A 16,476-nucleotide genomic window follows, 5' to 3' on the forward strand; every position below is an offset into this window, starting at 1 on the left:
AGCAGTCAAATTCTCATCTTGACATGCTGACCTGCTGGAATGCTTCCAATCACACTGGGGCTATTGTCTCACACTCTGTTTACTTCTGATTAGTGTTTCTTCTGATTCTCAGTGTACAGTATAGAGTTGTTTGGTGCATTGCAGGATTTAAAAAAAAACAGTCCATCTCCATAACCTTCCTGTAACTGTCACCAATAGTAAAGCACTGCTGAACCCACTACTTTACCCTACTTCTTCACAATCTTTCATTTGATATGAAAAACCAAACATTTTGTTTCATTTCAGTCATCGCAGAATGTAGTCAATCCATTGTTTCCCTTGTTACCCAATACAGCAGGCACCTGCCATTCAGTCATCCTCTAAAAATCTCCCAGGCTCACAGAGGGATCTGCTCCAGCTAAGCCGACCAGAATGGACAAAGCAGTCCGCAACGGAGCTGCCACCCTCTCGACTTCCCCGAGACCTCGGTTGTTTCCAGTCAGATTTGATCATTTCAACACAGACAATTTTGTATGCGCAAGGGATGCGGTGATCAATACAAAAGCCTCTCCTTGCAGAACATACGGAAGATGTCCTTCCTCCCTTAGCAGTTTGCACTGAGATTATTTATTTTTTCCACTTTGGCAGTGTGACATTTTGGAGATGCGATCCGCAGTCTGGGACATTTTAATCAGTTGCATTTCCTCTAGATTTACAATCCATTCAGTAATGGCACTCACTCCAAGCTCAGGGTGAGCTCTATGATCCAGAAATGAAGGGGTTCAAGCCTCATCCATTTCACTAGCTGTTGAACTGGTGTTCAGCGTGTGATGGCACACAATTGGTTCACGATGTCAGGGAGTTGCAATGAGTTGAACGGGGCTCCCACAGCAGTGCCTGAAACATCCTGGGCAACTGTGAGCTCTCTGGGACTTCAGAGCGGTAGGTGGAGGCCAACAATCTTCACATCACTGCAAATCTTCCAACACCATACTCAGTTTGAAAATGAACAAAGTAAAAAAAAAATTGGCAAAGAGTAACCAATCTATACATTTCTTTGTTCAACACTTTTCTCTTTTGATTTCCTTGAACACATTTATTAAGAAAACAGTTTACTGTTGGTCATAACTATACTCAAAATCCAAGACTGGGTTTTACAGACTAAACACAAAAAACAACTAAACACTCTAAAAGAAAAATTGTATTGATACAGACTACAAAAAGAAAGCAGGCTTTAATATATTAAACATTTTGACTCTGCACTTTTCATAGACTTTCATGCAAGGTTACTTACAATCCCAGAGCCATAATTCAATCACTCTTACAGATCCCACTCAGATTAAGTTAAACTGTCAATCTTCATAAAATAGTATCTTCCATCGTTACTATAACAGTCTCTTCCACCATTACCACACAAATTACATTAATTCCATACATGCATAACAGTGCAAACAAGACAAAGTAAAACAAAGCCGAGTAATGTGGAAATTTTACAACTTTCAATATTACAGCAAACACAAACAAATACATAGTCTGACAACATTTATACCCAAATTGCTGAAAACAAAGTTATGTAAAAGTACATCTAAGAACACAGGTAAAGAAATCTTAAGTAAAACACTTCTGAATGGGAGTGTTCCTAAAGCGAGTTCTGTTCAGTCTTCAGAGGATGTGACAGCTAGATAGCACTGCTCCTTTCTCAGCACTGACCTTAAGAAAGTCTCCCCTTTGGGCAGTGAGGACAGTCTCCCGGCTGTGAAACTGATAGGAAGGGATAACAGAGTAGTGTGGTTTTTGCCAAGATCTCCTATAACTTTTCAGTGGCTCTCACAAAGCCATTTCTAAAGTTTTTAAGGCCCAGCAGAACTTGCAAATTGTTTTCCTGCCGTGTGTCCTATGTTTACTTTAAATACTTACAAAAAATGTTTGTTTCTGACCTCTTGTGGTGCACGGGTACCTACTTTTTGCAGTTTTGAATCACAGATTGCAGTTTTCAGTCACCCTGAGTACTTTAGAGTGATCAGGTTAGAAATCAGTAGTGCTCATTCTGCCACCCGATTAACAATATTATTGGGATATGTGACAGTTTTTGTCTTCATTACATAACAATGAAGCTACAACAGCTTCAGTCTGTTTATAAAGAAACTACAAAAGTCTAAGGGGGGAAATGTTAAAAAAATATATTAAATGATTTTAAGACTCCTACTCTGCGCACTATCACACAGATTAAAATAGTTTTGTTTAGTGTCATTTAAGGTTAAGTTTAATAAGTAAATCCTGATGTGACTTCCCAAAGATTATCATGATATTCTAATGAATACTGCAGTGATTAGTAGGTTAGACACCAACAATTCTTAGATTGTAAATAATTGCACTTTCCCATTTTGAATACATAATTTTAAAAAGCAGCTTCTAAGCACTTTAATGTTTCTGACCTTGAAAGAGGCTGCAATAAAAACGTCTTTTTAATAATTCTAAAATCCAAAGCCAGAAACCGTAATATGCTGGGCAGTATTTCGAGCTTCAAAGTAGGCAGTGTCTGTTTCATCTTCTGGCTGCGGAATGAAAGGCATGGGTTGATTCTGTAGATTGTCCCAGACCAAACCCTCAAAAAGTGGATGTTGTTTCAATTCTGAAAGACATTAAAAATAATAAGGTAACAATTCTTAATCATGAAAAACAGAAACGCTGTTTTAAGGTAGTAGTCTTCCCCCTAACAGTTTGGAAGACAATTTAGATCATATGCAATACTCCTCAGTCTGTGCTGGACGTAGGCTCATTCAGGTTAAAAGTCTTTTGCTCACACAGAAAAAATAATCTGTCCACAGTGGACTACATCTGTGATGGGAATGAATCTACTTCACCCTTTCATACGTTTTTGGTCTTGTCCCTGGTGGACTCCATACTGCACTGCTTTTATAAGTCAATTTTTCAAAATCTCTGATAACACTTTCAGAGTGTACATTCCGGGCTGCAGTCTTGGACTGACACTGGTGGAAACTGGGAAGCCTCAACTTGTCTTGATCACTAGAGTAAGGCCCGTATGCTGTTCCTTAAATAAAGGCCAACTCTCCCCCAACTGTTTATCAACTCACATTTCGGTGTCTCTACCACAATTACCTGACTAATGAGCCAAGTGTGACACTGTTCATTCCTTGTCTTTCTGTCCTCTAAAATACACATTACTGTATAAAGGTTGACAAGTCAGTCGTCTATGCAACTACTTTCCTTTCACTGTTGTTCAAATGCAGCAAATATTTGAAGGCTACTGAACATGTTTAAGATGAGTGTTTGTTAAATGGAGGTAATGGAGGTGAAAAGGCTGTCCCTTCTGACCTTTCAGCCCTGCTCTTTTGGTCATATCCATGGTCAGAAGGATCTCAATGGCATTTCTTGAATTCGGTGACAGTTCTTCCTCATCTTCTGGCCAAGGAATATCTGACAGTGTGCAACAAAAAAACATGTCATACACTTTATCTGTTGCATTTCTACAGAAAACCGACAATCTTTTGTATTTATTTTATGAGTGTAACACTATATACTTTCTACTTCCTTTGCCCTATGGGCGAATGTTTTAATTAGCCCTGGCGCACAGTCAGCGAGCCCCCTGTTGAGGGCTACATCATCCTCACACAGAAAGACTTACCTACACGACTCATAATTAAAGGGGAACTGCAACACTATTTTTATATTTCAGGGTTAGAAAGAATCTGAATTGTTGAGTGCCTTTCAAACCACATGAAAGTAAAATGCACATACTGCTAGGTGTAAAACCTCCAATTTACAATCACACAATAGACTCAATTTCCAGGTATGCGCAGAGCCATGTTCTGCGATTCAGAATGAGGCAGCAAAACTTCTGCTATGGTGAAGTGGCCATTACATTGTAAACAAGCAGGCCTGTGAATATTTCTCTTTTAATCCAATAGAAATATTGGTCTCTACTTCAAGACAGTTTTGTCGACAGATACAACTTGCTTGTTAACTCTGCATGCAGATCACATTGGAACATATCTGCAGTGAAGTCGTCTCCTGCACAGCCTGTACTTATTCACTCTTACATCGCACTGCATTAGTCATTACAGTGACTAGTGAGCAGGAAGGGCCGTTTCATGTCGCAATTCACGTGAACTCTCGTGGTCAACCATGGCAAGACCAGGCTTTTGCGACAACATGGCGACTCACAGTACTTTCACGAAGTAGTGTAGAATTTCTAGAGTTTTGCGATGGCATCAATTAATTTATTTTGTTACCGAGATTTAATAAACAGTCTGAGAAACTGGGACCGCAGTTCCCCTTTAAACTGAAACTACGTGAGAACTAGCAGGTGCACTGCTGCTCAGTTCTATCAACAGCAGAGGTCCCACTCAGTCACGACTGAAGGCAGACTTACACTTGCACAACCTGAAATGGCCTGCAATGACTAGTGCTGCAATCTGAACGGAAGAGCAAATAAAAGTCTGCAAAGTACATAAATGAGAGTGAGCGTCTGCACTGCTGCAAGTGAGACAGCAATGAAATACGTGGCAGCAAATGCTTGGCAAATGTCAGGCTGGTTATAGGTAATCCCTCTCACGAGGCAATTCAAGCAGCACAAGTACATTAAATAATGCAGAGTGGCATCTGCAAACTCACCTCTATTAAGTATGTTCTGAAACACTTGCTGTGGCGTTTCGTCATTAAATGGAGGCACACCGGTCAGGAACTCAAAGAGACACACGCCCAGAGCCCACCAGTCTACCATGTAATCTACGAAAGAAAATACTGTTCAGTTAAGAATAAAGAATTGGGAAAGGTCGGGCTTGATATCCTGTGAAATACAAAACTGACTTGCGTCATGATCCATGAGAAAATAAAAATGAAATATTTGCACATACGCCACAGTTTTAGAAAACGAGACATTGAAAACAATGAAGGCATTGGGCTCCATATTTAAAAATGCTTAGATGCTTAAATTACCTAGGAAGAAATAAGAATTTCAGCACAGAAGGGTTTTGAATACAGGACCCATTAAAGAGTACAGAGATTTAGGAAAATAATTATGCACGAACAACAAACGTAAAAAAGTTTTTTTTTTAAATATTTTCCTAATCCAAAAAAAATGCACTAGAGTATAAAAGGTCCAGCACTTCACGCAGTTTAAGTAATTACAAGGACAGCATAGACACTTCATCCCTTTTAAAAATGTTGATAGTACCACGTTTCATCTGCTGACCAAAACTGAAAAGCCTAGAAAATCAACACCACTTCCCTGACACAGTGGCAACTCAGAAATATCAAGGTTTAAAAATCAACAGGATTCTCTCTCACTTCCCACAGTGGTGAAATCCTGAAACCTAAAGAAAAGCATGATTTAAATGACAGTGCAAGCATGCCCTTGTTAAAAAATAAAGACAACTCTGACTGGATTAAATAAATATTATACAGGCCATAAGAATGGAATTTGTTCAATATCTTAATAAAAATCTTATGTCTGTTTGATTTATCTAGGAGTTTGCAGAATGGTATGAAGTTATTTTAGAAACAAAATGCTTGGTAAAATGAAGCATTCAAAAGGATATTCCGATGTCTGTTTACAGTACATATGCATAACAACTGAGTGGGGAAAACAGTCAAAATGCTGGTATGGAGCACAGTTTGAGTACAGCATTACTATTGAAGATTTTTTCCCCATATGTAACACAAGATAATCCCAAAATTATTGTTATTATAACACTTGCAACCTTATGCCCGTACGTTCTGGGTATTCCAGTGGTTACTTGAAGCACTGATGACCTCACATTGATAAAAAGTTATACTTAAAATGCTTCTTCTGTTCTCAATATGTCCTTGTGACTCTGATGTAATGTGGAGACTGCAAGCAGCTACAAATTACGTTTTTGATAACAGGAAGGCGAGAAAGGAATGTCATCCAGCTGCTGGGAGAGGCGGAAGAGTGGGAATGAGAATTGTAGCTTCTGATATCTGGCTGTAAAGACAGCTCTGCCAGGGGAAATGGGCAGAGGAAGAAAAAGGAAAGAAAAACGTTTTCTCCCTCTCATGTGGCTGTAGGGTGCCTTAACTCCAGCTGAAACAAAGGCCTGATGATCCTTTCACCTCGGTAGCCTGGACTCTGATTCTTTCCCCAGTCTCCTGAAGAGGGGCTACCTTCACCCATCTGCCTTCACTACTGTCAGTTCATACACAAGACAATGTTATAAACTGACTGTGACAAAAATTCCCTAACCGAGAGCGCAGAGTTGCACGAGGCCTGAGTGGCTTTGAGCTGGCGAGGGATTCCTCAGGCTGTCACACAGCGAGCGCTGTCCTCTGCCAGGTGCCCACGCTCCTGCATTAATAGCCATGACAGCTGTCACCTGTCCTCCCTCCAAACCGATCAGAACTGCTGCTTGAGTTTTTACAGAGAGTAATGGATTCCGAAACCAGTTAGGAGTACCACAAAGGAGAATTTAGGACCTGATATTCACCTTTTGCAAGGTACAAACAGAAACTTAACATTACAGAAATCTCATTGGACTTCAGATTCCATGTTCTAGCACATTTTTTCACCATCACAAGTTCTGGGAAGAGGTGTAAGTATAACACTTTAGAAATGCACTATTCATTTTATCTTAGCATCTCTGACCTGATATAACTGCGAAAACACAGATGAACGGAATCATGCCACTTCACTGTAACTGCACAACTGGTCAAAGAAAACCTCACCCCATTATTCAAGGAGGAGGGGTTGTCACACTAGCAGCCAGGCGCTTGTCCAGCTCAGAGCTGGAGCTCACTGCAGTTCACTGTAATAGTGCTGGAAAGCTTAAAGCTAAAGCCTTTACTGGGTATTAAGACATTTACAAATCTGATCAAACACTGATCATTAAGAATGGGAAATCAATGTAAGAACCATTATAAAAAGTCAGAATAAATCTTACGAGCAACTTCGGCAAATTGTAATCTTTCTTGTAGATCTGGACGGAGTATTGTCAATAAGAAAGGGCCAATTTATTTTGCAAAACCCTGTTGGACAAAGATGACGTTCTTCTGTTGAGTCTTCCTGGCCTAGTCACCAGGTCTGCATTCCTCTGCTTCAGATGCCAGGGAGACCAGGCTATGAAGACTCGGAAAAGCTGGTCAGGGGTTTCTTACCATGAAGCTTTCCTAAAAGCAATTCTGGAGCCAGATAGTCTGGAGTCCCGAGCAGGGGCTCCCCGGCCGCAGGAGCTGGCCCCCTGCGCACACTCTTCGGGGTCCTGAATGGCGTCTGAGGGGGGGTCTGCTGGGGAGTCTGCAACACCAGGGGCACACAATCGCGTGATTGTATCGTGATAAGTGATACAACGTAAATATTTGAAAGCATTAAAAATATTTAAAAGCATCTACAAGAAAGCGATACGAAGTTAAAAATCTTATTATGAACGCATATTTCAATCAATTAAAAAGATGTATAAAATTATAAATAGTTCCATTATGTTGAATCTAAGGAGGTCCTCTCAATTTGATATCTTGAGGCATTGGGAAGAATTGGATCAGGGTAGCAACTAATCTTCCCCCTCCTTTTTTATAATGACTACAGACTTTTTCTGCTTTAACAAAGAAACAGGCAAATATACAAAGTTTCATTTAGGTATAGCCTAAGAATAAAAATGACTCAAATGCCACTAACAGAATCTCTACATTTTTATAATCCTCTCGATTAAAAAAAAATGAACTGTCCTTGGTCACTTGTTATATGCAATACATTATCTTTGAAATAATTTCACATAAATAAAACTCATTAAAAAATAAAACCACAAAGTAATTAAAGATTGTTCATGAAGGGCTGAGAGCATTCAGTTTTTAATTTTTTGTAGGGACATTTAAATTGAACCTGCTGAAACATCATCTTAAATAATCAGAAGACAAAAGTGGCTTCTCAAGGTCATATGTTTATCTCAGACTGGAAAACAATACCAGCCATAGTGATCTTGTTCAAACACTGCTGTAAGGTTGCTTGCAGTTGTGATACATATGAAACGTTTGCTTTAACTGAACCAATTGCTTTCGAACTCCTAAGGCTGCACATTTATTCTTAGCCAATGCAAATCAGGAAGCCTGAACTCTCTACCTGACACTCTACCTGATATGCACTGAAAGTGCTGGATCTTCTGCTCTTCTGCACAGGCGTTACAGCTGGGGAATAATTTCGGAGGGAGGCCGACGAGGTCTCCATCGCATCCATGGAACCCAGGCTCATTCGCGAGCTCTCCGTCACGTTTGACCTGTTGATCGAGCTGCAGTAACTTCTGAAAGCCACGATATTCTTAGGCTTAAGGAGAGGAGCTGGTTTTGTCCCGCACGATTGCAAAGGATGGGAATCAATAAAGAGCTCCGTTTCTTTGCCCTGGATCGACTTGTCTGTTGAACTAAGAGGCTTCAGTCTGTTGGCGCCTGATAAATGCTCCTGCTGGTTTAATAGGGGGTCCTCTTTCCTGTGATCGTTGCCAAATGGCAGATCTTTCGCGCTGCTGTCTAGTTTGGCATTCTCTTTGTCAGTGACAGACGTATCAGGAACTGAGCAATCTGAACCCAGGCTTAGACTTCTCCTCAGCCTTCGGTCATCCTCCTCCACAGAGGAAACACTAGAGTTCATAGCATCCAGGATGTTATGCTTGCCGCACTGTTCATCGAGCTCACACAGCAGGTTTTTAGCGATGGGAACAGGACTGGTTGTCTCTGATGGCTCCTCTTTAGAAGTTGCAGGTGCATCTTGACCACTTCGGATCTCTTCAAGCATTACAAGAGCAAATGCCGTTGTTAAGCCTGTGCTGAACTTAGTCTCGCTTTTGGATATTGGAAAACCTCGCTTATATTCAGCAGTGGTCTTCTTGGCCTGAACTGCGTGATCAGGAGGACTTCTGTCCACTTGCTCAAAACATCTTTTTACAGCTCCAGTAGGCACAGCTGTCGTCTCTCTAAGGCTTTCTTCTTCCTTGCTGCTCACCGATGCTGGCACACAAAATAGCCCGGTAACTTCTGAAACATCTTTAGTTGGCGTTTTGGCATGAGATTCGGGATTCTGTGGACCAGGTGCGGAAGAATCCTTTTCATTGAACTGCAACTTCTTTCTTTCAGTAAACTCGCTATCATAAAGATACTTCCTGGATAACTCTTTTGGAACGGTTTCTCTGCTTCCTCTTTGAGATCTTTGATTTTCCCAGTTGTCCATCGGAGCTAGAACAGAATCCCGCCCTGGTTTCCTGAAATTATTCATTGGAAGTCCATCCTGTAGCTTTGCAGAATTGACTGGTGCTGTTTTGTTGATCCCACTGATTTCCTTTGGATAACGAAAATTCTCTTTTCCTTCCAGTTCCTAGAAAATAATAATACAACTATGGATTATTGGTCTCATCATACTTTTCTTTACCTTTCCTTCCTGGAAAAGTATTTTCCGGGAACTTAACTAATATTACAAAGCTATATCTTGCATCAACAGTAACATCTTCCAAATACTTTGAAAACAAATCATTGTTCAGAATAACTCAGTCCCCATCTCTAAAATGTACTTGTAAGACAAAGGACGCAGTGTCCTATTTGCAAGACTAATTACTTGACTAATTTAATACTAATTTCCTTAAAGGGGAACTGCAATGTTATTTTCATATTTCAGGGTTAGAAAGAATCAGCGTTGATGAGTACATTTCAAACCACAATAAAAGGAAAACATACACAGTAACATGTAAAATCTTAAATTTACATTACAAAATATTCCTAGGTATGCACAGAGCCATATTCTGGGATTCAGAACGAGGCAACAAAACTTCTGGTGACGTGAATTGGCCTTATTACATTGTAAAGAAGCAGGCTTGTGAATACATCTCTTTTAATCCATTAGAAATATTGCTCCGAGTTTTACCAATACTACTTGTAAATTCTGCATGCAGATCACATTAGGACATTTCTGCTGTGCACAACCCGTACTGATTCGCTCGTACATCACATTACATTAGTCATCACGGTGACTAGTGAACGGGAAGGGCAACATCAAGTCACAATCCGTGGGAACTCGAATGCGGACATGGGGACTTACGGTACTTTCACAAAGTTCACAATTTGGTGCTTAATTTGAAATGTGTAAATGTATTCTATAATATCAATGAATTTATTTTGTTATCTAGATTTAATAACTGGTCTGAGAAATTGGGACCGCAGTTCCCCTTTAATTTAATAGCATTCTTGTATCAGGAAATAATGTTTTGCAGATCGTAAGTACAGTTAAAATGAAGCTGGATGATTTGAATTTATTCAGGTTTTTAGCTTCAGGCAGTATAATGCTACTAGCAACATTCAGCTACACGTTATCTGAAGTACAGCAAATATTGTGACATTCTCAATATGCATTCACTACTTATACTCAAATTAAAATAAACTCATATGTAAAACGCATTCTCTCCACACAATCATACTATGTTATTCTTGGACTTCATTAATTCTAAATTAAACCAGCTACATTATGTAAAATAGTGAAGTATATTAGACTATAGATTCTTTCAATTCTATATCTATATTTTATCAATAAGTAAGAGCATGTAATGCTTCATTTGAGACTTTCATCCATCCTATTTCATCCTACAAATGATTACTAGAAGCAACACTAATAATCATAAAGAGATTCAAGAAAACAAGAACAATAGAAAGGAGAGCTACAATATTTCATCTGTTGAGCCACAACATCCCGGTGTAAGTTTTGTCTTTCGGAGGTGCGTCACTGACCTGCCGTTCAGTCTCCCACTGAGGGCTGACGCAGTTGTCAGACTCTGTGCTGGAGGGGAAAATATAAGACTGGTTGCTGGCACTGGAAGTCTCAATCCTGTTCCTCGACTTCAACAACCTGGGAGTCAGACACCTCACTGGAACGCCAGGGCTAGCCGCCATACTCTCAAGGCCTGAGATGTAGAAGGACAGAAACAAAACAAAAGCCAAGAAATGCTTGTTTGGATGAGACATTTGGCACTTTGTGCGGTTTAGCTTTGGTATGATCTCGACTGTCATGAGTTCATCAAGAATTAGAACTAGCAGCTGCTACCAAATATTCAGCCAAACGCAGAAAACGAGTAAAGCTTATGAAACGCATCAGTAAATGTGACAGCAAGTCCTGGAACCCTTTTTCTGTAGTTGTAGAAGAGGAGAAACATGAACCACCCCCTTTTACAATACCGATACCATTTAAAAAATCCACCCATCCAATTTTTAACACTTTATCCAGTACAGGGCTGCAAGGGAGCCGATGCCTATCCCAGCATGCTACAGGTGCAGGCTAGGACACACACTGGGAGGGAGATCAGTCCATTGCAGGGCACACACAGACACGAACACACACCAGGGCCAGACTGCCCAGAATCTAATTAACCTACCAGTCGGTCTTTAGAGTGTGGGAGGAAACTGGAACACCTAGAAGAAACCCAGGCGAACACAGGGGGAACATATGGTACGAACTCCACGCAGACAGCACCCCAGCAATTGGACCCAGGGCCCCAGCTCTACAAGGCAGCAATGCTAACCACTGCGCCAGTTCAGAAATCATTAGTTAGAAGTAAAGCATTTTCTGAATTATGGTAAGCATCTTTCTGTGACAATATGCACTTTACTGCTGTCCAATTTAATGTCTTCACATCAGTGGAAAGAGGATTTATTCTCTACACTACCCAAGACAATGTATTCTACAGAAAATGGCCTTTCAGGGTGTTGTTATTATTACGGATTACCTTGACTTTTTTTACCTTCACTTTTTATCATCCCCTCCGGGAAAATCGTTATCTGTTGTGCAATGTAATTCTCATCACATCGTGCCTCACTATTTTCAACAGCAACTGCCTGGCGCGTTCTGTCAATCCAATTCACTGCGAAATTCAACGCCGAGGTAAAGACTGATGTGGCACTTCATAGTGGGAAAGCAACCAATGCATCCATTTTCAAATGGTTTCGGATTTAAAACGGATTTAATACCGGAGACCTGGAAAAGCACGATGAGAGTGAAAACACGTCTGTCCGCGCCACTTACAGGAAGCACGGGTAGCGCTGCTGCTGCAAACGGGAGAGTTAAGCAACAGTTCTCTCCGTCTGGTCATCAAAGGCGAGTACAGAGTCCCCCGGAAACGCTGCACTTTCTCACAGGACATGGGGCTGGCAAATGCCGAGGCTGAATTCGGCTGTTTGCCTTCCATCGGCGTTTTCTATGAGAAATAAAAAAAAGTAAAGCGTGTGTTACACATTACATTGTTACATATTACACATTTTCTCCCGTATGGTTTTACACTGCAATACGCTTGAATAAAATATTAGACACGATTAAACCATGGATAGATGAGAGTGTATGGTTTTAATTAATTCCTCTAGCAGTTACAATCAAAATCGTGTGTTGGTTCAAGGCAGCATTTTAGTTCAAATCTATTCTTTCTAACGTCCGTTAAAAAAAATATTGTGACGAATGATTGCAAGGGACTGCACGTGAATTAGCCTATAACCAACAACTATCACAAGCTTCGCTTCAGTAATATTATAAAGTCGTCTTATTTGCGATTGTTAATTTTTACGTGTAGTGTAAATACAGGCGACAGTATGCTCATTGCCAGACTGGCAAATTACTGCAATTCTTACGATAAGATAAACAAAACATACAAGAGTACCAGTAAACAGACATTTTAAAATCTTTCAAGTCTTAAATGCAATAAATTAGCGGTCCAAGCTTTTTGTGCTTTTAAAATACCATCAATAACTGACAAGCAAACAAAAACTACAGGGCACCAGTCCAAGTTTTTATAACCTAAGTGCAAAGTACAGGTGTTCCTTATTTCTTGAAGGGTGCTGAAGATGTTCATACAGCCACCAAAATCTGGACTTCACAGCATTAGTTTTGCTATCAAAGAGGAGATCAATTATGTTTACTAAATAGTCAAGATTACAAAATTACAGGATCACAAAACAGGCGACACATACTTATTTACTGTTTATCTTCCCAGTCACCAATGCTCTCGATGTTATAAAATTTAAAAAAATAACCAAGAAATGTATTACATTTATAATGTAAACAATTAATTTATTCCTGTGACTTGCAAAACATTTACATTTTTTCTTTGTGTTACTTACAAGACCAAGGGAGCTTATCAGAGACAAAACTTGACCAGGAGTACGGAAATAATCCTGTTTCTGCTTCTCTATAGAAGGTGTCATCAGGATATCCATCATGTTTAATTCTATGAAGAAAAAATATGGCATCATTCCAAATATAATTGGCAAAAGAACAGAAAAATATCTTAACTACGAAAGCCCCGCAAACATATAAGATGTAATAAAACAAAAATACCCCCCCCCCCCCCCAATAAACGTTTTTGAAATGAAGCTAACTTCCTTCTTTAAACACATTGAAACTATTCAGCAACATCGTTTGTGGACCCACCTCGATTGAGGTTAACCTTGGAAAGGCCAAAGTCAGTCAGCTTGATATGACCTTCATTGGACACAAGCATGTTATCTGGCTTCAGGTCTCTGTTCCAAAAAAAAAAATTGGAAAAGGCAGACAGCGTGTTTAGAAAGAAAAAAAATGAGATAATTCCCCAGTCCCTCCCAATAATGCAGAGGGTGTGAAATAAACTGAGCTACCTGTGGATGATTCCATGTCTGTGAAGATAGTCCAAGGCAAGAGCGACTTCTGAAATGTACTTTACCGACATGCCCTCATCAAAGTAGCCATACACATGAAGAAGGGACTTGACATCCCCCCCAATGAGGTACTCCATCACCTGGGGCGAGACAAATTCGAACACACTGTGAAAGCACTGATGGAACTCACAATCAAAACACACTTAACTAGTTGTGGGTTACAACTTTTGTTGGCAAACATTATGAGAATACACCTCTCTGTAACAGAGGATGATTCAACAATGAGTGTCACAGAATAGAAATTTGGGTGATAAAACGAGGTTTTGGCATTTATATCCGACCAGATGCCTGCAGGCACAGAATAAGAAATTAAGAGAGGCAAAGCCAAAATCCATGAATTGCACAAATGGGCAGTTACAAAAAAAAAAACGTCCCAGATACGCTGAAAAAAATCTTAAAAAAGGATTGATAAATGTTTCAAAAGAAATGTTGAAAAGAAAAGAATGTTGAAAAGAAATGGCCAAATGGAAATCTAACAAGACAACCAACAGTTTGATTTTTTTTTTAAAGCCAAGCTTAGAAAGCAGCTTTTCTATGTTAAGCTGCTGTTGCACTGCAATTTCCCTCACGGGATCAATAAAGTATCTATCTATCCTTTTCAGCTAAGTTGGAGCAAGGCTATGTGAGCATGCTTACCAGATATATATTACTGGCAGTCTGCAGGGAATAGTACAAGTGCACAATGAAGGGGCTTTTGCTCAGAGCCAGTGCATCTCTCTCTGCCTTTACTTGGTCTATCATGTTCTTATTCACCATATCAGCTTTCTTCACAACCTTGAAAAAACAAAGCAGACAAATTACGAATGATAAAGATCTTCACAAATGTCCATTAAACTGAATGTTTACTGTATTGCATGGCTTAGGATATGGAAGAGTTTTTAGTTTTCTCAAATGTATCGCAAATTGCCCCCCTGGGAATGAATAAAGTATTTTGAAATGAACTGAGTTATTATTTTTTATTTGACTGAATTTTATCCAACTTACATTTGTACAAATCCGTACCGCTGGGTAGTTAACAGACGCGACCTGATTGCAAAACTTTACAACACCCTACCAAAAGATATTTTTTAATGAAGTATTAAATAAAAGCTCAATTTTGAACACAAACTGTATGAAGGTCAATAACGACTCGCGACAGCAACTTTGCAAATAAAGGTGCTGCAAAAATTATCCACAATTTCTTTGTACAACTATATTCCACAGTTCTGCTTACACTCCACTGCAGGAATGTACATTTTTGGTGGATTTTTAGCAAAATAATAAAAAAATATATTAAAACTGCTATTTACACAATGGGAAACACTTTTCCCTTAGTACTCTGCTGAATTAAAATCCGAACATTCACAATATACACTTAAAAATCAAATTATTTTTACGAGAAACGTCTGCTGCAGTTATATGCTTTTTTATGGCATCTAACACTGTAGTTCTACGGGTTTCTTTAAGTAACCAGGGCATGATAAACAATGGTCATACCTTGATTGCGTACAGTTTAGAGTTGCTTTTCTTCCGTGCTAGGTACACTTTTCCAAAGGCACCGCGGCTGATCGGCTTTAAAACCAAGAAGTCGTGAACCGATGGAGGTCTGGGCACTTCAGATGCCTCTGTCATTTTGGTAAGATTCAAGTTGTGGGTTTTTTCTTCTCCATCCATCGCGCCTTTGGCGAGGGAAATTTCGACCTTTAAATACGAATACAGAAACTGATAACACTACCTCTACCACAGAGTCATCAAAGTAAATCCAGAATAGCAATAACAATAAAATATTTTTAAATACTTCAGGACTTTTCAAACGTCTTACGCGAAATAAAAAAACATCAGAGAAAATCTACCCACAACATCAACACCCAGCTAGCCTTGTTATGAAAATTTGAAAACCGCTCCGCGTTGAGGTCCTTTGTATTGTGGCCTGTGCCTGCCTTTACAAAATACAATTTAAAAAACCACTTCCATATTTAAGAACATCACAAAAAAGATTAGAAGCACATATATCTGTTTTATAAGTATGCTATTTTGGAAATGTGTGTTCCTCTTCATCTTAAGATATGGCAGTATTAGCTAGTTATGCGAAATGAGACAGGCAGAAATAAGTCAGACTTTGGGAGCATGCGCATTAGCGCATGAAAACTTGCTCAACGTGATGCCTGAAGTGTTTGTTTTTGTTTGACTCAGTTCTGTTCTGAGTACAGAAAACCCAGATTTTTTGCTTACGTTTTTTCCCCCTTGTTTGGACAGTGCAGTATAAAACAGCAAACATTATCCGTAGTATTATTTCGGCCACAATGAAAAACATTTTAACTTCTGTGTTAACTTTAAAAATTGATGTTTGTACAGTGGCCCCTGTTTTTTCCATTTAATCGCAAAGTATAACGCTCACCTCTTTTTACACAGTTTAAAGTTCTTGAAAATCTCTAAAACTATGCATCCGAAATCTTGTTCGGTTTGTGTTTAGGGATCCAAGTTAATTGAACACATTTTAAAACGCACCTTGTACCGTATGTTGATGGGTAAATAAAGGATTGGCGCTGAGACCCAAGAGAGTTTGGACCAACTATTCCCACATTACACTCGGCGGCGCTCAGGTGTAACCCAGAAAGATTTAGATGAAATTCAAGACTGGACAAACACTTGTCCAATGGTGTTTAATGTAGACGTATAAAGGGCTTTGAGTGCAGGTATTAAAAACATAATACAAAACAGGACACGCTGAGCTAGAGGAGACTAGTTGTTAAAAAGGCTTACGTGTTTAGGGTGACGCATTCTAGACGGAGTGGGGAAGCAATTAAAAGGTTACATTAGGATATTTCGTTAAAG

General features: G+C 39.5%; 1 protein-coding gene across 1 annotated transcript; it reads right to left on the bottom strand.

The window, feature by feature from the left end:
- Nucleotides 1-1,047: 1,047 nt before the first annotated feature.
- Nucleotides 1,048-15,545, bottom strand: mastl (microtubule associated serine/threonine kinase-like). The gene is made up of 12 exons (XM_088642800.1): nucleotides 15,139-15,545; nucleotides 14,299-14,436; nucleotides 13,603-13,742; nucleotides 13,400-13,488; nucleotides 13,090-13,196; nucleotides 12,005-12,176; nucleotides 10,717-10,889; nucleotides 8,084-9,316; nucleotides 7,114-7,252; nucleotides 4,615-4,728; nucleotides 3,316-3,417; nucleotides 1,048-2,611 (listed from the first exon to the last, which is right to left on the bottom strand). Exons 1-12 carry the CDS (start codon nucleotides 15,313-15,315, stop codon nucleotides 2,454-2,456), a joined length of 2,742 nt encoding a protein of 913 aa, XP_088498926.1. The 5' UTR covers nucleotides 15,316-15,545; the 3' UTR covers nucleotides 1,048-2,453.
- Between the last annotated feature and the right edge of the window lie 931 nt (nucleotides 15,546-16,476).

Source organism: Lepisosteus platostomus, chromosome 8 (genome assembly GCF_059453375.1).
Source record: "Lepisosteus platostomus isolate fLepPlt1 chromosome 8, fLepPlt1.hap1, whole genome shotgun sequence".
NCBI lineage: Eukaryota > Metazoa > Chordata > Actinopteri > Semionotiformes > Lepisosteidae > Lepisosteus > Lepisosteus platostomus.

Excerpts from the sequence above, each read along its gene's own strand:
- mastl (XM_088642800.1), bottom strand. The coding sequence starts at position 15,315 with ATGGATGGAGAAGAAAAAACCCACAACTTGAATCTTACCAAAATGACA. Across the intron at positions 13,743-14,298 it reads CTGCCAGTAATATATATCTG|GTGATGGAGTACCTCATTGG; the intron begins GTAAGCATGCTC and ends GTCTCGCCCCAG. Across the intron at positions 10,890-12,004 it reads CAGCGCTACCCGTGCTTCCT|GCCTTGAGAGTATGGCGGCT; the intron begins GTAAGTGGCGCG and ends TCTACATCTCAG.